Here is a 25,002-nt window from a genome sequence, read left to right as displayed (position 1 = left end):
AAAGCTCTGAGCTGCAGATACGGCTACTAAAGTGTCGGGACCTGTTATTAGGTTTAAAAGGAGTCCATTACTTTTCCACATGGATGAGTTTTATGTTCTTTTTTTAACATAATTAAAATGTGTTTTATGTTTACTGAGATCACCTCAGTCTAATATTTCACATGCTCTGAAAATCTGAAAAGTTTAAATTAAATATCATTTTTCTTCTTTTGTATTTGCAGGCTGTTTCATTTGCAGTATGCAAAGGCCAACATCTGACCTTTTCACCAAAGATCCTCTGACAGATGCCATTCTTTGCCAGCTTCTCCTTCACCTGCCGAGTCAGCTCGATGGTGTCCACCTCCCGGTACATGTACATCTCATACTGCTCTGGTGTCAGCGGGGGCACGGTGGGCTTCAGTGCACGGGGGATATATGCTGGATAATAGGAAAGGCGTCCCGGGCCGGGTCCTGGGGACTCCCCGCTTACCGAGGTATCTGACTCCACCTTCACCTCCACCGGCCGGCTCAGGCCCAGCTCGTCCTCGGCAGCAGAGGCCTCCTCACTGTTGGGGAGACCCTCGCCGTTCTCCAGACGCAGCCACGGCCGGGGTAAGGTGGAGGGCCCGGAGGAGGAGGAAGACAAGGAAGGGGAGACCGAGCTGAAGGGCCGAGAGCTGCTTCCGCCGCCGAGCACCATAGATCCCCGCTCCTGAGACCAGTGCTGATCGAAGTAGGTGCCCGCTTCGCCGATTTCTGATTTGACTTTGCGGATGATGTTCTGGACGAAAGCAGCAGGGGAGAGGACGCTGAGGGGTGTCTGGGGGCTGCTCACGGAGTTGGCTGTGCACACTGTAATGCAGCCCCCTTCCTCCTGCTTGATGGAGATGGGTAAAGGCAGGCCCCTGGAGCGCTCGGGGGGCCCCAGACGTTCCACCTGAACTCCTGAGCTAGCAGTCGAAGCCCTGCCGCACACTTCCATCTCCATCAGGGCCTGCTGCTGAGCTTCCATCTCCCTCCTGGCCTGTTCGAGGATGCTCTTTATGGTGTCGTCAGAGCTGCTGCCAGGCCCGTTACTGCTTCTGCCTGATGAGCTGTTTAGAGATGACTTGACATCACCTAAACAAGAAAAACACACACGCTGACACTGACGCACACTCAAATCTCCTTTCCTTTCTAATCTAGATGCATTCAAGTACTGATCAAAATACATAATAGAACTCATTGTGCATAGAAAAAAAACCAAAAAACAATCAATAGGGCTTTTAACTATGACTTATGACTCGAAGCTTCATCCTCACCCCTCTGGGACTGGATCTCCTTCTTAGCCTGCTCCAGGATATTCCTAATGGCGTCGTCTGACCCAGTTTCAGGAGTTCGGATGCGTGGAGTGATGCTCCCTGCCACAGAGGGTAACAGAAAGAGATGGAGATAGAGAGAGAGGGAGGAGAGAGGAGGGGGTGAGTGGGATGGTTGATCAGAGAGCAGTTCCAAGGCTTTGCTTTTGACTGGTAGATCAATGGCTGCCTTTGAGCGCGTGCTGTCTGAGGTTGCAGTATACGGGAAGCTCAACTTTCAAAAGCTGTGAATCTAGGGAGAAAACAAAGTTTAAAAGTAACACTATAAACATGGCAGAGGAAACCGTGATGAAGTCAAGGATGAGGGCCAAGTAGATTTAAATGTAGAAGGTTTAAATGTGCACAGGTCCAGGAGCTAAGCCACCAATACATCTGCTTTAAAAACCTCTGCGTACATAGTAGCACAGAACTGATGAAGCTTTTCAGTCATATATTGTATACAAATGCTCATAACAAACATCAGCCAAGTTTCAAATAATGAGGTCAGAATATCCAGTTGTGTGAAGCCTTCAGACAGTTTTTTCTACTTCTGCCTCTCATTGATGTCAGTGAGAGAATATTTGCCTAATATGGTCATGACAGGTACACAGCTCTGCTTGTGACCACTAAGCCCAGACAACATGTCTTTCAAAGATTTTGATTGGAAACAGCAACCAATCAGAAGACAGCTGGCTTAAAGGGAAGGGGAAGCTAAATAAGGATTATTTTGAATTATACAAAGTTAGTCTAGGAATAAAAACAGGGACGTGCAAATTAGTGCAATAAGTCCCCGCTAAGCATTCTGAAATGCACTTTGTCTAAAAACTTATTTTATTAAGAATATTTCTGGATACCATTTGTAGTCTGCTTACAGTGCATGTTCAAGCTTTGGCTGCATGCAAGTAAACAGTCTGTATGGAGAGCCAAAGAGGAATGGCTGTACCAAAATGCCTTTAATAACCACAGTTATCTGATGATGATTTCACTTTTTATTAGCTTTTTCCCCCCATTTATCTGCATTCAAAAACAATGAACAGAGCACAGAACAGAAGTCTTAGCACACATATCCGCTGGCTGCCGGCAGTCAGCAGTCAGCAGACTAGCCTAATGGTTTCCAGACTGGTACTTGTTTAATTAATTTGATTATTTCATCGTTACTGTAAAATATGACCATTGTGCTTCATCTATCGTCATGTATCAGTGCAGTGGATGAAAATCACTGTCACTTCTAACGTTTGATTTGCAAGCCAGCGGTCTTTAAATTATGCTTAAAACAAACTTAAATTGCCAAACTTTCTGACGCTATGTCAGCTGTTGTTATGTGCTGTAATGGTATTGTTACTTTGGTAACTTTATACATCTGTGTGTTGCAGCACGGTTTTCATTTAGCCCGTGTCCTGTCACAGTGTCACGGCTGAGCAGCCGATGTGCTTCAGATGCGAACCAAATGCAGACACAGGAGAACAGAGCTTGAATTCAAACAAAAAGCGAGCCTTTATTTGGCTGATGGCAGATGGAAACATGAAAACTAAGAAAACTATGATAAACAATGACTTCAATGACTTGAATGACAGACTATGATTTACTATGATGTGGATAACAGACGACGCGACGCTGAACACAGGAAGACTGAGGACTTAAATACACACATGAGGTGATCAGGGGAGGTGGAAACACATGAGGACACAGCTGACTAGAATTAAACATAATGAAAACACAGGGGAGAGTAAAACTAACCACATGAACACACACACACACAACTTCAAAATAAACACTGACATGACAACACTAAGCTTACAGACCTAAAACACATGATAAACTAGGCAAGAATCCAAACATGGAAATCAAGGAAACAATAAATAATGGCTGCCTTTAACCTAAGCTAGACAGGAATAACACATGATCACAAAGCTAACATGAGAAGAATAAAAAAATAAACTCAGAGCGATGGGTCAGAGACCCAGGCTGTGACACACAGTAGTTAGCACTCACCTCTCTGTCGGACCTGGATGGTTCTGAGTGCCAGAATGTTCTGTTCATCAGACAGAAACTGCTTCATCTTAATAAAAGGTTCTTTGCCTTTCACAGTCAGCTTCCTCCAGGGTTTGGGTCTTGCCAGGATCTCGCTGACCGAACCCTGGGACAGGCCCAGCACATAGTGGCCAAACACTCGCTGGCCGATATTATGCTTCAGCAGCTGCTCCTTCACCTGGAAGGCGATCTCCGCCGTGTCCAGTTGGTCATCGTCTCCTGCGGTCGAGCTGCCGCTTTCTGACTGGTCGCTGGGCAAGCCGGCATCAACGCTGCCCGCCCCCACAGGCCCTTGTGAGGCTGACATAAGCGCGACTTTGGCTGCATAGAGGGCAGTAGGGAAAGCCATGAGGCCATCCTTTTTAAAGTGTGGAGATAACAGCTGTTTGTGGAGGATGTGGTCTCCTGACAGCCGGTCCCCAGAGCACGGCGACACTGAGAAAGGCCGGGGGAGATCATGGCTGGAGGAGGAGCGGTCCAGGGTGGGGGGACCGGGGCTGGGGGAGGCACGACTGTCCACCTGAGAGGAAGATGAGTGGGATCCGGGCGGCCTGCCTATCTCCCTGCCTGCATCCTCAGAATGGTCATCATCTGGTGACAGAAAAGCCATCTCACTCAGGATACATGGGATGTGTACAGCTACATGGCTTTAACAATGAAGACCTAACTATTATTCAGCTTATAAAAGATATTTCCTGAATTAAATTGCTTACTTTATACCCTTGCAAATCCAGACTACATTATGCAAACTCAGTTTAAGCACAGAGATTTAAATGTGGAAGTAATCAACTATAGAATCAGCTGCCCAGTGAGTGCCAAACAAACAGGCAGTATTTGGTAGATGACAAAACTCAACACCTTTTAGAAACTAACAATCTCTTAGTACTAGTTTTCTTTTAACTTTATAGGCTAAAAAAAATGAGACATTTATTTTACCATTGCTGTGTAGTATTCGGGTCTTATCCACCAGGTACTTGTGAGATGGAAGAAAGGCCTCTTTATCCAGCAAAAGAGCCTCTGCAGCCTTAGCAGAATCCTACACACACACCCACACACACACCCACACACAAAAGCTGTTAATTCTAGATTAATCAATTGTAGTGGCTGCCGATATCCTTATATTGGATATAATGGATGATGGACCAGTGACGCATTCAATTGCACTGCTGTAGTTTTTCTTCTCTGGCCCTAAGGCTACGTCCACACTAGCCCGGATAGATTTGAAAATGGCGTTTTTGTCTGAAAACGCTCTGTGTCCACACTACCCTTTTCAGTCGTTTTCACAGAGTTGTGTGTCCACATTGAAACGGCCGAAAACGCTTATGTTCCAGTACTGCGCATGCGTGAAACGCAAGAAGATTCGACCTGCCTCATTTCTGTCTGCCGCTTATTTACTTTCCCGCTCTCTGAAACATCGCGGCAAAATGTTGAGGAAAAGCACCGAGTTTTTTAAATGGACTAACAATGAGGTGGAGTTGTTGCTGCGAGTAACACAAAAGTACAAAGTGCAGGAACATGCGTACCTGGGATGAGCTGCCATTGGCTGAAGCCAGCTTCATTACCTTTAGGATACTACGGCGAAAACCAAAAGAAGCACAGTCATATATTTAGATGTACATTAACATTACTATGAATTACTGACATGTTCGATATCAATCAACCACCTGAGTTCAGTTTTAATCTCTTCATAGTCCATCTGGGATTGCAGTTTAGCTTCTAATCTCTGAAACAAAAACACAGAAGGATAATATTTTCCTCTGAATTAATAAGAGATTCTGCGGACGGAGGACTCTTCCCCACATTTCCCATCATGTGTCCCAGCCACTCACCTCTATAGCTTCTGTCTTATAGGCTACCTGGCGCTCCAGCTCTAGAATCTGATTGGCTGAGGTTTCTTGAACTTCCTGCAGTGTGAACTGCAGCCGCTGAATGTTTTCGAGAAGGCGGAGGATTTCACGGTCTTTAGCCAGCAAGGCAGCCTCCAGCTGGGAGGGCAACACCTCTCCCTTCTCGTTCTTCTCCTGACAGGGTGACAGGAAGATGTGACAAAAGGTGTGAGAGTGAGGGAGAGGAAAAAAGTGATAAAGGGAGTGAGGGCAGCCTGTGAATCACAACCTCTGCTGTGGTAATGAAAGGTGAGAGAATATGACTTCTGCAAAGATGATGAGGTCGCAATTAATAGCATATTCTAATTTATCTCAGAGACTGATAAAAGACAACATTCAATATTTCTACACCAATTAAAAAGCCCTCTGGCAGGGATTTCATAATTTCATAATCTGGTGATTTGTACAGAACAAAACGTCAAATGTGGTTTGAAAATTTTAAAAAGGTAGGTGTACATAATACGTTTTTAAGATGCTCTAATATCTAGTTAATGACCACTTTGTTAGGTACACCTGGTCAACTGTTTGTTAATACAAATGAATTAATCAATTAATAACATTGCAGCAACTCAGTGCATTTAGACATTTGGGCATGGTCAAGATGACCTGCTGAAGTACAAACTGACCATCAGCCTGGGGAGGAAACATGATTTAAGTGACTTTGACCATGACATCGTTGTTGGTGCTAGACGGGCTGGTCAGAGTATTTCAGAATGACGCTCTACTGGTAATTTTTCTACACAACTAACTTTAGGGTCATTCTCTGTAAACCCTAGAGAGTGGCAGTGGGTGAATATGCTTTATTGATGTCACAGGAGAATGTCCAGACTGCTTCAAGATGATAAGGCGGCAACAGTAACTCAAATAACCACTTGTTACAACCAATGCAGAAGAGAATTGTCGAACTTGAAGAAGTTAACAGAAGATTGAAAACAACATTGCCTAATCTGACCAGTCTCAAGTTAGATGCGATATTTGGATGGTAGGGTGAGAATTTGGCACGAACACCATGAAAGCAAGGGTGGACCATGCTGCCTTGTATCATTGGTTTAGGTTGGTGCTGGTGGTGTTGGTGTGGGAGACATTTCTGATGGCTGCTTCCAGCAGAATGAAACACCATTGCCCAAACTTAAAATCACCTCAAACTGCTTTCTTGAAAACAACAATGAGTTATCTGCGCTCAGAAGTCACCAGATCTCAGTCCAAAAGAGCACTTTTGGGATCTGGTGGAATGAGAGATTCACATCATAGATCTGCAGCCAACAAATTTGCAGCAACTGTGTGATTCGTTGTCAATATGGACCAAAGTCTCTGATGAATGTTTCCAGTGCCTTGTTGAATCTATGCCATGAAGAATAAAGGTGTACTGATGTGTGTGTGTTTATCTAACTGTTGTGTTACATGTTATGGTATAAACTGTAAAATTTGTGGTTATTTTATTAGTAGTAGTATTACATCAACATTATTTGATTGATGTGCTAACATGTGAACTGAAAGTTACAGTTCAATGGTGTCAAACATAAGACCCACAGGCAAAAATCTAGCCATCGGAAGGCTTTGCAGAGTGAAACAATTGGACAAAACACATGGAGTTACTTTTAGACTTTTCAGAATCAGAATCAGAATCAGAATCAGAATACTTTATTAATCCCGAAGGTAATTAGGGTTACAGCAGGCAGCACGCTAATGGCGCATGAGCACTTACAAAGGAACCTTCTGACCAACTTTACACAAACATCACATTGGGGAGACATGTCAGAAAGGTAGGCTGATAGGAAAAAAACAACGAAAATACATAACATGAGGTAAGAGGAGGAGAAAAAAAACTCCATTCAGACTGAGCTCCTAGTGGGAGAACAGTTTGATAACAGAAAAAACACCTCAGCACAAAAAGCACATGACTATCAATACACCATAGAAACACAAGACAAGCAACAGGGGCGGGTAAAGGGTAAGAGAGAGCCGGTGTAGACGCCGCATCCGGTCCTGCAGCATGTCTGCGCTGGTCCAGTCGACTGCCATCTTCCCCGGGAGGGGACAAGCATCGAAGGCGTTTGGAAAAGGAGGGGGGATCAGTGTGTGCATATCAGTGTATGTGTGTGTGTGTGTCCAGAGTTCAGCTGAGACAGTGTCCTTCGCCCTGCCAGGCTAAGTAAACAGTCTTCCAGCCAACCCAGGTGGCCTTGCATGGAAGGGGAACAGTCTAAACACAGTCGTTATCAGGGTGTTTTGTTCAGCTCCAGCCTTGAGGCCGCAGCTGGCGCCGAAGGGGTCTCCGCATGAAGTGATGATGGTTTTTACTTTAGTGCGAACAGCTCAGATGAATTTCAAAGCTGTTCTAACAGTCCAACACTGGTCTCTCAATCTCCCGTTGGAGAGCTGTGAACTTTCTATGATGTTATCCAAACTTACGTTCCGTGATGTTGTCATTCTTTTTGCTCAAAGAGCAGGTTCTGAGAACTCACGACCGCAGTGCACTTCCCCAAGATGTGATCGAATTTGCGCTCAAAGGTGTTATTCGAGCTAGCCCCTCCAGATGTAATCCAGTTTTTCACTCAGAGGTCTTGTTCTGAGTATTCACGGCAGCCGTGCGTTCTCCAAGATCTTCTCCGTGCTGCACTCAATGAGCCCATTTTGAGAAACTCACGCCTCGTCCCATCATTTCAATCCCAGCGGGCCTTGTGGGGGTTTGAACAGCCGGTTCCGCTTCCTTAATTCTTCGATAAGCCAGGGCCAAGCCAGCTCCGATCAGCAAGAACCCTGTTATCATGGTTCCAAATAGGTAGATATCTTCAGCAGTCAGGCTCACCCGAGCCCAGACTTCTCGTTGAGAAGGGGTGCCAATTGCATTCAGAGAACAGTTGATCAAATCCATAATTCCTCTTTTAGGTTTTAGAGAACAGACTGTGAGAGAGTGTTCCAGGGAAAAGTAAGTAAAAACACAAGACAAGACAAGGACATAAGAAGCTAAGCAGGGAAGATAAGGGCAGGAGAGGAGAAAAGTGCGACCGCCTTCGCTGAGAGCCAAAAGAGACTGTATTTTTCACCAGAAATGTTACATGTGGTACTAACTTATTCTTATGAAGGCATTTATGGCTGTTTGTTATCTTTTCTAAGTTGCAATTTTGAGGGCGGGGCTCTCGGGAGTCTAATCCATGTCCGATAGTGTTCCTTTGTTTGTTTTTTTAAATCCAGGTATGCTGGTAGTGTGTTTGGGATCATTCATCACTCCATGAATTTCAGTTCAGTAGTCCAGTTCTAGTGTAATTTGCGTTCCTCAAACGGGCTTCTTGACAGCCATCCTTCCACTGAGACCGTTTCTGTTGAGGCTTCAGTGAACAATCAGCTAAAAGGCCAAGTTTCTCTGAGGTCTTGTGTCAGACTTTGCTGGATTTGTTCCTATTTCTGAAGGACATCACTTTCAGACACCGTTCATCTGTTGTAGATTTTTTGTTGTAGGTTTTTTAGACCAACTAGTACTTTTGTTCTGCACCCATTTCCTCTATTTTCTAAGGACACACTGCCCAGCATGCTCAGATATGCCAGGCTTTCGACTAATAGCTGTAAAATTAGTAAATCACCTTGTTTTAATGGATTCAACTTAAGAAATGAGAACATGTGAGTGTGGCTGCTAGTAACAACGTGTCTAAAGATAAAACTTAAAATGGATTTTTTGCTGAGCTGTGTATTTTATGATATATAAACACGATAGCTTGAAAATATTTGAATGAAATCTAATCACATCTATATCACATTTGACCTCTGCTCTCTCGTTTCCACGTGTGCCTTTCTTTCAAGTTGACCCAAAAATCTGTTCTGTCTTTAAACAAAGTCACGTGAAAAGAAAGAGAACGAGCTTAACAGTTAGAGTTTAATATTATATTATAAACTGAAGTTATTCATGTCCAGTTATTTACAAATCAATACCTATTATCCACTATCTACTCCTACATAATGTTTATATACAATACTATTCAATACTATGGTCAGGTAGAAGGACTGGATTGAAAATGAATGAAAATAAAGTAAAATATCTCCAAATGATACCTGCAGTTGACTAATACATTATTTGTGGCCATTAAAAAAACAAAAACAAAAGAAAAAAATAATAAGAAGAAAAATAAAGTATTTTACACCCAACATGTAACAGTTCTTACCCTGCTAGTGCCCTCTGCTGGATGGCAGCTCCCTGCGGTGACGCTGTGGCCACTGGATAGCTGTTCCTTTAGCCTTTCCACTTCCCTCTGAGCCATTTCCGCTCTCTGCGCACAGACACGGCATCACAACGTTACAGTTTTCATACACCGGCCACATCAATTGGCTAATGAGTTGATCACAGCGAGAGCACACTAACATAGTAAATCAAAAAAAAAAAAAAAAAAGGCGCCCTCGCTCAGAAAATTTAGCAAAAACCTGAGCAGGGGCACAAGGAGGTGAGTGCAGCCACTGGTTTATTCTGCTGCGAGGGGTGTTTAGTCAGCCCACTTTATTCCCCAAACTGTTTACCTGCTCTGTCACACCCGGCCTGCTAATTAATGATTCATTTTGAGAACATTTATCTGGGAGCGGTTGGCAGAGAGCAGCAGCAGCAGAGAGAGGGAGAGAACGAGAGCAAGGGAGAAAATCAGAGCAGAGAAGAGGGAAGCAGAAGAAAAGAAGTATCACCAGGACAGGAAGCAATCAAGGCAATGAGATAACTAAGAACCCCGGCGTTCGGCACTCCGGCATCAATCGCGCTCGGCAGTCTCCTGTTCTCTGCTGAGTGGAGCCGTGCTGCCGTAGCACGCCCACCGACGGGGCTTCGGGTTTACATTCACTAATCACACTCTCAGGGCACGGGAGGCAGAAGGGGGGAGGAAGAGGAGAGGGTTGGGGGGGGGGGAGGGGGGGCACAGGGCGGAGGGTGCCTAATTAAAGCCGAGGCTTGATTACAGGAGTGATTACCTTAATGAAGGAGCATCTCAATCAGAGGAGTGCACAGGAAGACCGAACTCACCTGGTTTGCTTTCTCAAGACTCGCCATGATGCCGTCGACCTCCTCCGCCCTGCAGCACATGCACATCCAGACAGAGAAGGTTTACTGGCGACATATTTTCATTTTCAAATAAACAAAACAACAAAACCAACTGCTTTTACACATTCTGCTACACACGAAAAAAAGCTGTAGCGTGACAGTCATATTTCAGGAAAGCTATGGCCCTATAAGCAAATACTGACCAACAACAGGAAATGCATAATAGAGTTTTGCAGAGTTTTGTTTCACACATATACTTTATACTCAAAAGGACGTTCTAACATTTACTACACATAAATCATTATGCACAGAATATTTGGGGAAAAAACTGTTCAACACACTAGAGGCTAAAAGTCCCTAATGAACTGGCAATTGAGTTTTATCACTGTCTGTATTCTGGCATTTCAGTACCTCAAATTAGAAACTCAGCTGGGATTTTGGAAAAAGTGAGTTTAAATTCCCACCCCCTACAGCTAATATGTTACCAAGCATTAAAAAAAACTATCAATTATAATTTGAGAGACATATTTTCAAAGCAAAGTCCACAATAACAAAAAATTAACTCCCGAACTGTTTATTCCCTCAAAATCATGGAAATATTCTCAATATAATGGATTTTTTTAATCCACCAGGTGTAACCGGTGTCTATGTAAACCCAGGTCATTAATAATCCTAGATACCCCAAGAACAGTTCTGATGGCACAACGTCAGCGGCCGAGCGAGCGGATGCATACACGAATCGTGTTTTTTTCCCCTCAGAACTCTTGAGGCTGAACTCCAACTTCCAGCCTCCATACATCTAACAATCAGAGAAGTCTAATTTAAACAGAAGCTCAGCAGGATCATTCATGAGGTGTGTTTGAAGTTCAACAGTTTCATTTTGCACACATGGGATCAGATTTTCAAAAGGTAGATAAGGATGAATTAACGAGAACGCTGTGATTGATTTAAATATGCACATAGGTTTCTCAAGTTTCGGGACACAGCAGTCCTTTTTAACCAAAGGAAATAAAACTGTTCAAAGAACACATCAGACTTTTTAAATCCTTATTAAACTAACTATATTCAGCCAAACCCTCATTATCTTTCATGTTTGCGCCTATCTGCTCCATTGTCTCACATCAAAAGCTGTGATTACCTGAAAAATTATTAATCCAATGGGATCACAAGAACGCACAAATACAATCTTTCAATACTTGTGCATAAGACATTAAGACAAATGAACTTGACAATTTTGAGAGAACAGCTGCTCTCTCTCTCCTATGTGGTGCACACTTCTGCAAAGTTTAGAGAAGCTAGACTTGTGGCTTGAGCGTGCAGGAGGCAGGACACATGGCATCCATGCACTACTAATAAATGCACCAGGAGATAAGCTGCTCTATTCACTCATCAACACGATGTGGCTTTGCAAGAGAATCAAGCTAGTGCAGGTATGAATGCAAATGTCTGATTGGACATCTACATTCTCACACGCACTTCTGTCAGGTATGTATGAGCAAAGTTCAGGAATGCAATGCATGCGTGAACGTGGCTGTAGTGCAGCTATCTGTCAGATGATGCCTCCGACCAATCCCGTTCTTGCAGTTGGTGCAGCCCCAGTTTTAAAGGGTCATGGGCATGCCCAATAAGGCCTGTATAGATGGCGTCCTCCTGACAGAAAACACTAACAGGTGTCAGTTCTACGTTTAATGAACTTGTGCACTACGGAAAATGTTTTGTATTGATTACCTGTTCAGCTACTCAAGCCGAGGCAGACAAATAGTTTTTCTTATCAGCACCGAGGAAACAGTCAGTGAGACTAATAGAGGCCCGGCCCGGCGCTCAGACGCTTGGGGTCAGGGCAGGATAGCTGCAGCTTGAGCTGCGGAGTCGCTGCTGCTACTGTCGGCCTTGAGGAATGCGACCGGGGCAACACGCACACACAGTATGACAAACTACATGACAGAGATGCTCTTTCACATCGCAGCTCTTTGCAAAAAGGTAAGGCCAAACTGAAAATGTGTCCAATCCGACAAAATGGATGGCAGCGGGTCTGGAGACATCAGTTCAATTGCGCCAAGGATTAAGCCTGGGAGAAAATCCATTAGCAGCGGCTGACTGTGCTCTAGAGCACAACCCAAACAAAGGAGTGTTTACTTTGAATGTCTATCGACATCCTTCATACAAGCTCAGATTCATTTCAGCCGTGTGGTGGATACATTGCGCTCAAAGACCAGGACAAGGTAGAGTGTTTTCTGAAGCAATCTTTAAATGAAGCAATTCTTCTTGAGGGCTGTCAAGGCCCAGCTGCCAGTGAAAGCAAACACAGACCTCTCTCATCGACCTGCATTAGTGGCTGAGTCACTCTCACTCTCTGCTTTTACAATGGCATTCCTCAGCTCTACACTGGACGTGAGTTTATGTAGGTAAAATAAGAGCGGCTTGAGCACTCGAAATGCTACGGTGATGCTGGCGTGCAGCCGTCACGACTGTGAGGGAGCGGGGAAAAACCTCTGAAATTTGGAAATGTGTGCCAAAGTAAACAGAAAACATGAGATGAGAGGCAGACTCTTACTTGTTCGTCATCTCCTGGTTGTATTTACACCGCAGCTCCAGCAGCTCTGTCTGTGCAGTGTTCAAAGCTAATGAGAAACACACAGGGGGGAGTCAGACATTCATGTTAAAAGAAGAAAAAAAAGACACATGAACTTTTACCTTAAAGCTACATTGTACAGGTCCAATTTCAGGATGGATCAATATCCACTCCAGATTCAAAACACAGCTTGTTATAAGTTAACAGCTGACAACTTACACTGACAAAATATATCAACTTCTCATTTTTATTTATGTAAACACGAGCACCAATCGGGGAGCAGTGTTGCAGCAGGGGGCACCATACTGCAATTAGACAAGCAATGGTTCTTTAATGGGTTGATATTAAATCTAACAGCTACAGCACATGCCAGTGTTTAAACCACTTACATGAATGCAGAACTTTGATCTTCTCCTCGGCCTCTGATAGTCTGTCAGCCATGCTAACATCAGCGCTCTCCTCCTCCTCCCTGAGAAAAGAAACTCTTGTCAGTTCCTGCCTACATCATGGCCATACGTTAATGCACACTTTTAATGTTAATCAAAACCAAGTAGAGCAAAGGGAAAATGCTTTAAATTACTGAAATGCTGACGTGTTTTGGGCCACATTTGATGCATGTAGATAAAGTGGGATATCTGCAACGATTCCTCCACACCACACACACACACAAGAAGCCAGTTTTAGCTCAAGTTTAAAATCGTTTTATTAGCTTTTTCAGGCTGGCCACATTCTTTTGCCCGTTTTACTGCGTTGTTTGTTTTTGCCCACTATAAAAAGTTTTCCAGTATACAGGGTAGTCCATCCCAATCTGGAAACACTGCTAGTGTACTACCAGGCTTTTCTTCTGTTCACTATCCATTTCACTATGCAGCATGCTAACATGATACCCTTAGAGCAACTAATTTTTCAAACTTTCAGATAAAGAACGAGCAGCTGCCTTAAAAAATTCAGATGCAGTCAGCTGCCTCCCATTACCGCCATGCTAGAGCTGCTTTTGCTCATTTTAAAATATGTTAGCAAGGTACACAAAATGTTCCGCTGCGTGCTGCAGGAGTGGACCCAAACATTTTCATGTATTCCCAACAACTGAGGAACTGAAGACCAAGTATATAACTTTTAGTTCTGACGGTAATATCTCCACCATAAAAGGAAAATCCCTGTGTAATTTTACCATCTGTTTGCTTTTCTCCCACTCGCTGGGCTCACATACACTATATTTTTATACAGCCAAATTTACATTATTTGTATGTAAGGTGTATGAACATATTTTTATGTTTCTGCAGCATTATGTGGTGAAAACACGGCCATTAGAGTCATTTTTTAAACCGCAAATGGCTTCACATAAGTTACAGAAATGACTGTGTAGTGATATTGTCTACATTTATGTTTAAAATTATCACCCAGAGACAATGTTAGAAGGCACAGAAGCCAAAATGGATTTGTTAGTAGTCAACAGTCTTGCCTCAAAAACAGCAAAAAGAATATACTGGTTCATTTCTGGAAGTACTAGAAATACTTTGGGGTAAAAGTCTGACAAATCAAATATGTGGAGCTACCTGTGAAAAGGGATGGGAGCTAAAAAGGTGTATTTCAGACAGGGTGAGAAAAGGTGCAGCTGTGTAAGATGGAATATTAAAGCATGTATTCAAGCAGATTCCCAAAATAACAAACCTCTACATGAGAATAATAAAGTCAGTTTAAAGTCAGCATGAGCTGGAAAATATAATATAATCTTCAATTACATATTTCTTTAAGAATTACAAACCATTGTGTGCACAGGTTATAACAACAATTTATTATTTTTATAAATTAAAAACTAGCTCTCACCCGCCATCATTAGCACGATCCCGGTGGTTCTGCTGTGGGGAGTCTGGGGCCCCAGGAGCCGGGGTGCTGTTTGGGGTCATCAGGGAGGATGGAGGGCTGGATTCTGGGACCTCTTTATTCACTGCTGTGTCTGAGATTGCCTGATCGTCCTCTGCGGGCTCTGTGTAAATGAAGAGCCATGAGTTGGTAAAGTGAGGGCTCAGAAATAAAACACGACAGTTTCTTTTATTTAACGATGTTGCTTGTACACACTTCCTCCGATACTCAGATATATTTCAACACCAGGTGTATTTTAATGAAGCTTCGTATACCTGCAGACACGTACTGCAGCAGCCGCTTAATGTAGATGATTTGAGGCTGACCTGTCTTTTCAAGGCACTCCAGGTGTTTCTTCCAGTGCCCACTGATCTCTCGTACCAGGGCCTCGCTGTCTGGGGCTGAACTCTGAAGCTGCTGCAGTCTTTCCTCCAGGGAATGTGAGGCCTCCAGCACAGGAGCGGGATCTGTGGAAACACGTGCAAACAAATCTGTGCAGGAAGAACAACTGAGATTCACATGATACCCATACACTTCTACTTTTCAAAAAAGGCAAAATAGCTGTTTAACTGTGTGCACTGTCTGTGAAGCACATTACAGAGTTTTCTGCTTCGCACTTTCAACAGAAGCAGGCTATTCCGCTGAGACTTGTTTCCAAAGAGTGACTCTCAGACTTTCCCCACTCAGCCGCCTTTGAAAATTTCACAGCCTGGACCTAATGACACAAGTGCTGTTCCGACCCTTCACATGTTCAAAAATCTAATCTAATGAGTCCTCTCACATGCTGATGAATGGCAAAGACGACAAAAAAAAAGAGAGAGATTACAATGAATATGTGACAGAGACTTAAGTCCCATGTATACACCTAGGCAAAGTGTAGAAAAACTCTGCTCCTGAAAAGGAGGTTAAAAAAAAAGCGGGATTCTTTAGCACAACAGAGGAGCTGTTTTGCAATGCATGCGCGGCAGCACCAGGCCCATGGGGCCAACTAGGAGGCTGTTTCTCAGCTAACAAGTCTCCTCTGTATCATTTGATCATTTAAATTATTATGCCAGGAATTCTCAGGAGGCAGCTCGGCACTCCACATCACAGGGCTGTTTTTAATCTTCCCCTTCCCTTTTTTCCCCTCCCGAAAAGTTCAACAGCTCAGAGAGAGAGAGCTGCTCCTGTTGTGTACCTGCCTGCCGAACACCAAAGGAGGTGACTTCTAGTGCCAAAGCACAGAGAAGGAAGCTCAGGGGAGCTCCTTGACAAGTGGGGGAGGGGGGCAAGAGCCACGCGCACACATTCACACTCACCCACACACACACACACACACACACACACACACACATGCAGATGCACAGACACACCGCAGCCCTTCAAAACTCTAAAAGAGGAGGAAAATCGCTGCTTTGCTGCACAAACTTTTCTCCCACAGCTTTCATCCACTCATCTTAGACTTCTGTGTGGAACCCAATTGGATCCCTTCTTCAGTATGGGCACTGACTGAAGTGACTTTTCATAAGAAGTTGGAGCCACAGACGTTTAAACTTTGCCAGATGCCACCAAGAGAATGCAAACTCTGAACCAGCAGGCCACGAAATAATAAACACTCATCAAAGAGCCGAAAACTTCTGCAACGTGCAATTTGTTGAAATCCTGCTCGAACATTGCAGCTCGCCATATCTGCATTTTCATCAGACAAACATTTTGGGCCATTTAATTGATTGAGCTATTTTTCCCAGGACCGTTTACAGTCAAACATTGTCTGCATTCATTGTTACACCAACTGTAGAGATATTGCATCAGTCACGAGGGACATCACTATTAAGAGCACAGCTCTTCTAAGACAAACAGGATGACTTAAAGCACTGCTATTCCATCGACCCACTGTCACAGAAATCACTTTATCAGCCTCTTTCCCATATATCCTTTCAACTTTTAATGATCAAAGGACAGAGATTATAGTAAGGGATCTTTCACGCATGGACAAGCCAGGATTATCAATCAGTGGCAGGGGAGTAAAGTAAAGTCAAATTTAAAGTGAAGGGATATAACTTAAGTCTGTATACAAAATTAACCCCCATCAAAGTAGAGCAGAGAGGATATTCTCGAAGGGGCTCGGATCTACAGTTACTCAAGGAGAGTCCAGAAAGACTGCGGCTAACTTTGGAAAATAGAGCTACTAATTGATGGAGGTTCTTCTTAGAGCAGCTCTGGTCCTAAATCCACCATTAAAAAACTGGAATTGGAGAGGAATTCAACACTAACCTTAAAGTTCACAATCCCGCCAATCAAGAAATATAATGCAGCTGATGAGGCATTATGTACTTTGTGCGAGTCACACCAGAGTCTGCCCAAATAAATGCTTCCATTTAATTCATCCCTTATCTTAATTATGGATGATTGGATGTGCGCTCTCAGGTCGTGGTAAGTGACTGGGCAACGGCGGGTCGTTTCAGCTAATAAATCACAGGACATTTAATGCATCGTTTTCTCTGGTTAATAAAGGTCCATGTGTGCAACCACTGAAATCGCAGCCACTGAACAGAGTGAGATTTTCTTCCTCTTCTAAATAAGGGAGGCTGGTAATAATATGTCAGCCTGTCTGACTTCTTGTGTTTCTTGATCCAGTCAACTCCTTTTTTAGTTAACATCAAGACATTTTTAAAAAGAGTTTTGTAAATTTCATTATATGCAAACTGTCAAAACAGTAAGAATGTGTAAAGCCCGAGCAGAAACTTCCAGGTATCAAAAACTGCAGTTCCTCAAATGACAACTTCAGGTTTGCCCCAAAAGTAAGTCACTCCACATCAACTACCATGTTAAAATACCCAACTTTACAAGTGAAATATACATAATATTGTGTTAGTCTCCAAGTAGATGACAGATGCACCAGGGTGAATTATTTATGCATTCATTATTTAAACTTCTAAAAATATTATTTATGGCTAAAAGGCCATTTTTGAGTGACAGATGGCAGCTGCTAGACATCTGTCTGGCATGACCTGAAGTCCCTGGACTTGGTCTCTCATCGTCTGTGCTGTTGATGCCTTTTGGAGCATTTTCAAGTGCAATTTAAAATTTTAGTTTTAAATATCACTGACTGGCTATGAGCTTAACTGTGAAATGACAGAATTTTTTATATGCCAAACAAAAATTTGGCATCCACCCATAAAGGCTATGAATGCGACTTGCTGAACGCCTCCATCTCATCCACATGTGGTAACTTCTGACTCGGAAAAACAATAAAGCATAAGGGGGAAGTTCCAGCCCATTCTCACTCCCGAGGCGTAACATCCCGACAATTTGTCACATCCCGCGCTGTTCCTGAGGAACGCGAAAGGTGACCTTCCCTGTTGTTATGCTATGCGCCGAGTTACGGGTGAAATCCAGTAGAATGATAATGGTATACACGTGGTAATACACGCTCCAGCCATGTATTCCAGCCCTAACCCTAACCATAACCTTATCCCTAACCTTAACCAGCACTTTAATGACGTTAAATAGTGTTTTCCAAAGCGATTTAAGTAAAATGAATGAACATGTGTAGATTGATTCCAAACGGTTCTCATGTTTTATAATTTTTCCAATCTCGTCATTTAGGGACGTGATGGGTGTCCACAAGCGTAATATGTTGACGATTTGTCACCTAGCGCAACATATTACGCTTTGGGATTGAGAATGTGTTGGGAAGTTCACAGTGAATACATCCATCTTTTATATACAGTCTGTGGTAAAGGCCATATTCTAAACCCTGAACAGGTCAGGTGCTCTGCAAAACTTAGATATAAGTATGAAAAAAACAACAGGTTAACATAAAATACTGTTTCACACTGATGTCGCCACATTATTGATGATGTTGTACACGGTTTCTTTCTTAATCGTCCGCATCCATGAGAAGTTGCCACTAATCGTTAACTGTATGTGAGAAAACTGGAAGTAGAGAAGATGCATGGGCGTGCTGCAGATTTTCATTCTGGCTGTCTCGCTCATCTTGCTGTGTGTGCATCCTTAATTAGAAATTACAATGTAATTAATACCAACATAAGAGAAGGCCAAACTACATAAACAATACCCATTTGATTAATGTAACCCCAACTGATCCTCAACAAAAGGTTAGCGTGACTTTTTAAAGTTTTCACGCCACCTCGCTCGCTATGTTGATATTGAGTTTCATCACTTTAGCTGAGCGATAATGAGGTTACCACCCTGTAGCTCCTTGCTTGTGGTCACTGTGCTGCTGTTTCTGTGCAGTTACACATCTCAAAGCAGCTACTGTGTGTCTGGGTGAGCCTTCGGTCCAGCAGTCAGAGCCTGGCTCGGCGGATGGCGTGTGGCACCGGGGGGGAGGAGGAGGGTGCACAGGTTCAGGCTGCGCGTCTAGGTGGGTGGGGGTGGACAAGCGTGGCGTGCGCCAAGACAAGCAGGTGTGTCGGGGCGGTCCGTCTTGGCCCTGTCAGCGATACACCATCATTAGGCGGTGTGGGCGCAGTAGGGTGCACCATTATGTCTCCCTGGGCCCTGTGTAATTACGCTCTGACATAATTAACCCAGCAAGCCCATTAGCCAAGCATTGGCTGGCTGAAGAGAGAGAGAAAAAAAAAGAAGCTATAATTATTTGTTGTGCGCATGTTAATGAGGCCAGCTGTGTTCCCATCATACAACACGAACAAATTAATTTACAAGGCTGTGCTCCAAGGTTTTTTCTTTTCATTCAAAACAGTCTTGTTTTTTTTTTTCCCTCTGAGTGGACTTCAAGGTCCATAAACATGCTCTGACGCTGCTGCAACAAACAGCAAGACTGCTGTAATATTGTTGTCAAGGATTAAAACTAGGTTGACAGAACACTAAAGCTTCGCTCTCACCTTCGCACACAATGCATCGTGACATAAGATGTATCGAATAAAACGGTGCCTCTTTCCCGCAACCAGTCAAGGATTAGTTTTGATTAGAAGAAACACAAACCACTTGCAGCAAATTCAGAAACATAACTTTGTTCCTTTTGTGGCGTATTTTAAACCAACGAGCATTTGATATTCAGATAGCAAACCCAAGTCTCGCTTTACCTTGATGTGGCAGGAGTGAGAAAACGCTAAAATAAAAAATAAATAAATAAAAAAATAATGAAAAAAGATAGAAGGTGGAATGAAAAAATATGATTGTGGGAAGCGGAGGCTTTTGTGTGCACGAACAAAACAAAGCTGAAAGAGAAACTTTTTAACCTGTTCTTTTTCATTGCCGTTCTGCGTCTTTGTTTGACAGACTGAAGGACGAAGAAGGAATGACATCAATACCGAGACATTTTAAAGCTCAGAACAAAGACCGGGGCTTTGGAACAAAGAGTAGAGCTAGACAGCATTTAAAATTAACACGAGATGCTGCAGTGAAAAAAAAGATGTGCCAATAACATCCAAACCAAACTTCACTGGAAATGTGACAATGATAAAACCACCTACCTCCCAGTCTTGTTTTATTAGACTTGTAAGACAAATCACAATGATATAACCTCATCAAATATACCAGCCTATTGTTTAAAAATTTTTTTGAATACTTTGGTTAGACACGCACGCACACACATGCATTCCTACACACATGCACACAAACACACACACGCTGCTGTCTTTTAAGAGCACACTCTCCTGGTCCCTCTGGGGTCTCCTACTCCACAGGGATCAGTTGGAGAGGCCCCGGCTCTTTTATGAACATAATGCATTATTAAGCACCTCAAACATCTCCTGGGCCTTTGTTTATTACTGCTCTTATTAATCACTTGTGCATAATCTCGTCCCGCCCAGAGAGCTTTCATTTTTCCATCAGCTTTTATATGCCCTTATTTTCCAACAGGACTGCCACAAATGCACAAGGCACTTCTCCTTCGCTCTCCTCCTGACTGTAGGTACTCAGCTGCACAATTACAATAAAACCAGCTCGCCGTGCCTTGCAGGCCTCTCTTGCTGGTGCTCGCATTTGTATATGGGAGGTTGAAGAAGGACAACTATTCTTTATGCATCTGAACGACTCTGAATTACTAAGGTCAGCGTGCTGCGTTCAGATAATCTCATAGCCGAGGGAAAAATCTGATGCGAATATGCGAGGCACTTACAAGCATCTCTTAACACAAGACGACACGCGCCTTAATGTGGCAAAAAAGCTGCTTGTGCCTGGGCTCTCGTCTGCAGTGCTCGCGGTCACCACTAGCAAGCGCTGTTGTCATAACATTTCCACATAAATAGACACACACATCAGACACGCCGTAGGCCCCAACGCAGACACACATACACACTTAGAGGGGTGTATTCAGATCAGAATCTTCAGAAAGTCTCAGTGAGCTCCCCGCTCAGATAAAAGGCAATGTGTTCTAAAGGAGAGGGGGAGCGGGGTGGATCCTGAGGGATGAGTGTGTGAACTGCGAGGAGGAAAGGAAGAGCAAACACCTGGAGCGTCAGTCTCAGGGCTACGCCCCTGGCGACAGGGCCTCCTTGCTCTCACAGAGGTGGCAACAAACGCAGACGTTCAAACGCCACTCGAACACGCACGCACGCGCACTCGCACACTCCAGGAGAGAAGGCGAGGAAGAAGAAGACAGAGACGAAGTCGGGAGCATCTCTGGGAAACCGATGAATTCGGGCAGAAGCTGCCACTGTTTTTCAGCATTCAGTGATCAGGAGGTGTTTATGTGCGCTGATCAAAACCATGTGGAGGTGATATAAACATTGTTAGGGAAACACTGTTAACAGGCCTCTTTCAAGCCCCAGACTGGGTAGGAGTTACACTGCACAGCATGGGGAGATGTCACAGGCAAATCAAAATATAGAACGCTAATGAAACACTCCAGCGGATTGACATCTCGGCTTAGGGGCCTCATGAAAGGAGATGAAAAAAATCACTTCAATCACTCGCATCAAAAAGTTATTTCTGCTCTGAGTTTACTGTTGCAATCTGAACAGGAGCATTAACAAACCGCAGCATTATCACGCTGGAATCTCACGACTGTAATGGATACGGCTTTTTGGAGCCGATAGCGTGCGTGGCAAAGTGAATAACTGATATGTGACCACATGTTAATAATATCCATATACAACAGGTCACTTATTGAGCCTCTGCACCGTGGGCCCCTCCCCCCTTCTTTCCTTGTTCTCCTCTTGCATTCATTAACTCTGCTGTCGGCCCGCTCTGATTGGACCACAGGCTTGGTGTCGGCGCACACTGAGCGTGCACACACACACACTGAAGGAGAGGCACTTTCAAATAAAATAATAGGAGGGGAAAAACGTCCTGCAATGAATAGTAATAACTGCATTAAGATTAACGAGCACGGCGTGTAAAGAATAATTGCATCTGTCAAAAGATTAAAAATACATGAGCTGTAGCGTTTGTTGGGGGAATGGTGGGAAAGCTCACTGTTGTGTTTGAGGGGCAGAGAGAAATGAAGTGGGGCCACAGCCAAATGACTGTCCTCCGGTGTACCTGGAGTCATCCATTCTAGCGAGAGGTGGGCGGGGAGGGGTGTGTGGGGTGGGTGGGGGGGTGACCTTGGACACAAGCAGCAAGTACAGTGACAAACACGCACAGGATACTGTAGGCCCTTCTCACAGATGGCAGATACTGGAAGGCCCAAAAACATAAGCACTCAGTGCTCTGACTGATTTGGCTGCTGTGATCAAACCACACCATGTGACAGTGGGTAGGCAACTGCAGTGAGACATTCTAGCAGACAGACATGGAGACCCTGACCACATCATTACAGGATAATGTAATATTTTATGAGTGGCAAGTGGAGCAAAAAAATGATTAGAGGGAGGTTCTAAATAAGATATTTAATTCTCCTTTAAAAAGCCTGTGTATTCAGTGTAACCTAACTTCCTTTGGTCACAGTTACAATTTACAGATGCCCTATAAATGTGTCAGATGTTACTGAGAACAGTTATGTGACTGTGCCTGTTAAACATGTAGCTGTGCAGAATGGGAAGACAGCGAGCTGGAGCATCCAGACAACTTTAAGAGCTCAATTTTAAAGGGAAAGTTAAAATTTGGTTCGGTTACAGTCTTGTCACTTTGTTCAACTGTTAAACTTAGAGGTAAGAGGCTGTCCTCACAAAGACAGCCAAATAAAAACATGGCTCGGTGTGTACGTATGGCGCTACTCACAGACCAGGCAATAACAAAAGGCAATACATCAAAATATGAAAACGGGTCATCCAAATGACATCAAGCATGGCAAGGTTATTGTGGTGAATAACAGACAAACAGATGAGCATACAGAGCTTTCCTGAATTGATATTTGACAGATATTTCAAAATTGTTTATTTTTTAAGTAGTATTATTTTTCACGAGTGCTCTTCTGATTTTGCCCCAATTAGTACCTTGATTGCTAATCACAATTTACCTACAAGTTAAAAAACACAAAGCTGTGACACCATGAGTGCAGTGGGTAGCACGGTGACTGTCACTTGGTAAAAAAGTGCAGACAGCCATGTAGAGAGTGATGCTTTTGAGATTGTAAAAAAGCAGGACCTTTAATGAATACTGAGGAGGCTACACCTTAATTTGAGAGTAATGTAGTAATACTAGTAGTACATATAGCATGTAATCCAAATTCTGAAAATTCTTCTTAAAAATTATTTTTAAGTTTAGTTTTTCTGTCAGCTTCATTCTGTAATTTTGTCACCTCTGCTCAACTGAGTAATAAAAATCAATGTTGCACTAAACGTAAGGTTATCATTACGCTGTTATTACAGTTTTCATTGAGTAGTTATTACAGTATTAAGTCATGCTCCCGTGGAGTTACAAGCAATGACTGCCTCATGGTGTTCAGTACCATAGCTAACTCCCTGACCTTTGCTGAGTGCTGAGAGTGAAAACAACTCGCTTCACTCTGTATGAGTCGCAGTGCTACAGTGAAACAGACTCCCTTTGTAAATGTAAGGTCAAATGGAGGTAGGAGGCTGGCTGCGCTACGTCACCTGATGTAACCTGATACAGGAATGTCTACTCCTGCATACTCGATATAATGACCACAGGCGGGGTGAATAAATACACTCGATATAAAGAAACACGGAGAGAAAAAAGATAGTCGTTACCCTGCAAACAAATGCTTTTTCTTAACAGCAGGTGTTGGATGACAGCAGCCTTTGATTTTTGTTTTTTTTTTGTTTTTAATTTATCAGTCTTTGTTCTTGAACATAACATAACTCTTAGTTGACTCTATTTGCTACTTGAGAGAGTTTTTTGACAATATATATCTCACAAGACCCTCCTAGGCTTGAATTAAGGCCTTGATACAAAAGGTATAGGTCAGAAAATCAAACTGAATACATCTTCAAAGAAAGCTATCTTTATCAAGGAAATAACTCCATTCAAAGTGTGTGAGAGTGTATGTGTGTGGGTGTGTGCATGTGTGTGGTGGTGCAATATCAAGCAGGGGACTTCAAGGAAAAATGGAGACCTTTAAAAGTCAGTTGCTGCCGTCGCTATTTCTCTGACGCAGACTTTTATCTTGTATTCATTGAATCTGTAAACAGCATTCTCTACTCCTGCCACAAGTGTTTCTCTGATCTAGACTGAGATTGGGCTGCGTTTTGCTGCCGTCTCCTGCAACAAAGAGCAATACAGTACATGTGCCCTGCGTGGCATTGAAATAACAACTAAATAAACACGCAATATGTCTTTCCTCTGCTCTTACTTACTGTCTTTCCCCCCTTTTTCCCCCCATTGGCCTCATCAGACCTGCGTTCCGCACAGAGCCAGACTTCAGTTGGGATTTTAATTGGCCCTCCACAATCAACAGCAAAGCTCCTCAAGGATGTGTTCGCTCCTCAGCCAGGCTACACTCAAGGACCAGTGCTGGGTTTTGAAGTGGCCTCACGCAGAGTTTTGGAAACCACTCTGAGAGCGTAGACTTTGAAAAACAGATAAGAGCCACAGGCTATAGGGTTTTATGCATCTTGTATCATATACTGTTCCACCATATCTATCTATGGTAAGAAAATTACTTTTTTTCTTCACATATGCATGATATGTCTCTGCGTGTACACTTAGAGGCCTGGTCCAGTGATAGGGAATTGATCTCTGGGGAGGGATCTTGGAAGGGAGAGAGATAATTCTAGGAGTAACGCCGGTGTTTATGCTGCTGCCGCTGCTGTTGTTTGTGAAGATGCACATCTCAGGTCTTAGTGGGAGACTCACCTGGGGCCTCGATAAGCTGTTTGTAGATTCCCAGGAACGCAGACTCTGCCTCCTTACTGCGCTTGTTCAGAGCAACCACCTGCAGGGGAGAAGATGCCATTAAGGAAAACACGGACTGATAGGATCCTGGCACACGACTAACTCACAATG

At 43.5% G+C, this 25,002-nt stretch overlaps 1 protein-coding gene across 2 annotated transcripts in view; it reads right to left on the bottom strand.

Moving 5' to 3' along the window:
* Positions 1 to 25,002, bottom strand: part of cux2b (cut-like homeobox 2b) — a 99,381-nt gene that overhangs the window by 7,360 nt on the left and 67,019 nt on the right. For both annotated transcript variants that reach the window (XM_084945889.1, XM_084945890.1), the window contains exons 4-17: positions 24,853 to 24,931; positions 15,009 to 15,149; positions 14,647 to 14,806; positions 13,209 to 13,288; positions 12,802 to 12,868; positions 10,230 to 10,278; positions 9,391 to 9,495; positions 5,177 to 5,368; positions 5,012 to 5,070; positions 4,871 to 4,919; positions 4,284 to 4,383; positions 3,309 to 3,938; positions 1,281 to 1,379; positions 260 to 1,098 (exon numbers count right to left, since the gene is read on the bottom strand). In XM_084945889.1, the coding sequence (XP_084802015.1) occupies positions 260 to 1,098; positions 1,281 to 1,379; positions 3,309 to 3,938; positions 4,284 to 4,383; positions 4,871 to 4,919; positions 5,012 to 5,070; positions 5,177 to 5,368; positions 9,391 to 9,495; positions 10,230 to 10,278; positions 12,802 to 12,868; positions 13,209 to 13,288; positions 14,647 to 14,806; positions 15,009 to 15,149; positions 24,853 to 24,931 (2,649 nt within the window). The remainder of the gene's footprint in view (positions 1 to 259; positions 1,099 to 1,280; positions 1,380 to 3,308; positions 3,939 to 4,283; positions 4,384 to 4,870; positions 4,920 to 5,011; positions 5,071 to 5,176; positions 5,369 to 9,390; positions 9,496 to 10,229; positions 10,279 to 12,801; positions 12,869 to 13,208; positions 13,289 to 14,646; positions 14,807 to 15,008; positions 15,150 to 24,852; positions 24,932 to 25,002) is intronic.

Source organism: Perissodus microlepis, chromosome 12, assembly GCF_051167445.1.
Source record: "Perissodus microlepis isolate ML-2025 ecotype Zambia chromosome 12, ASM5116744v1, whole genome shotgun sequence".
Taxonomy (NCBI): Eukaryota; Metazoa; Chordata; class Actinopteri; order Cichliformes; family Cichlidae; genus Perissodus; species Perissodus microlepis.
The sequence above is the reverse complement of the archived record's forward strand: the minus strand, read 5'-3'. Positions and strand labels throughout refer to the sequence as shown.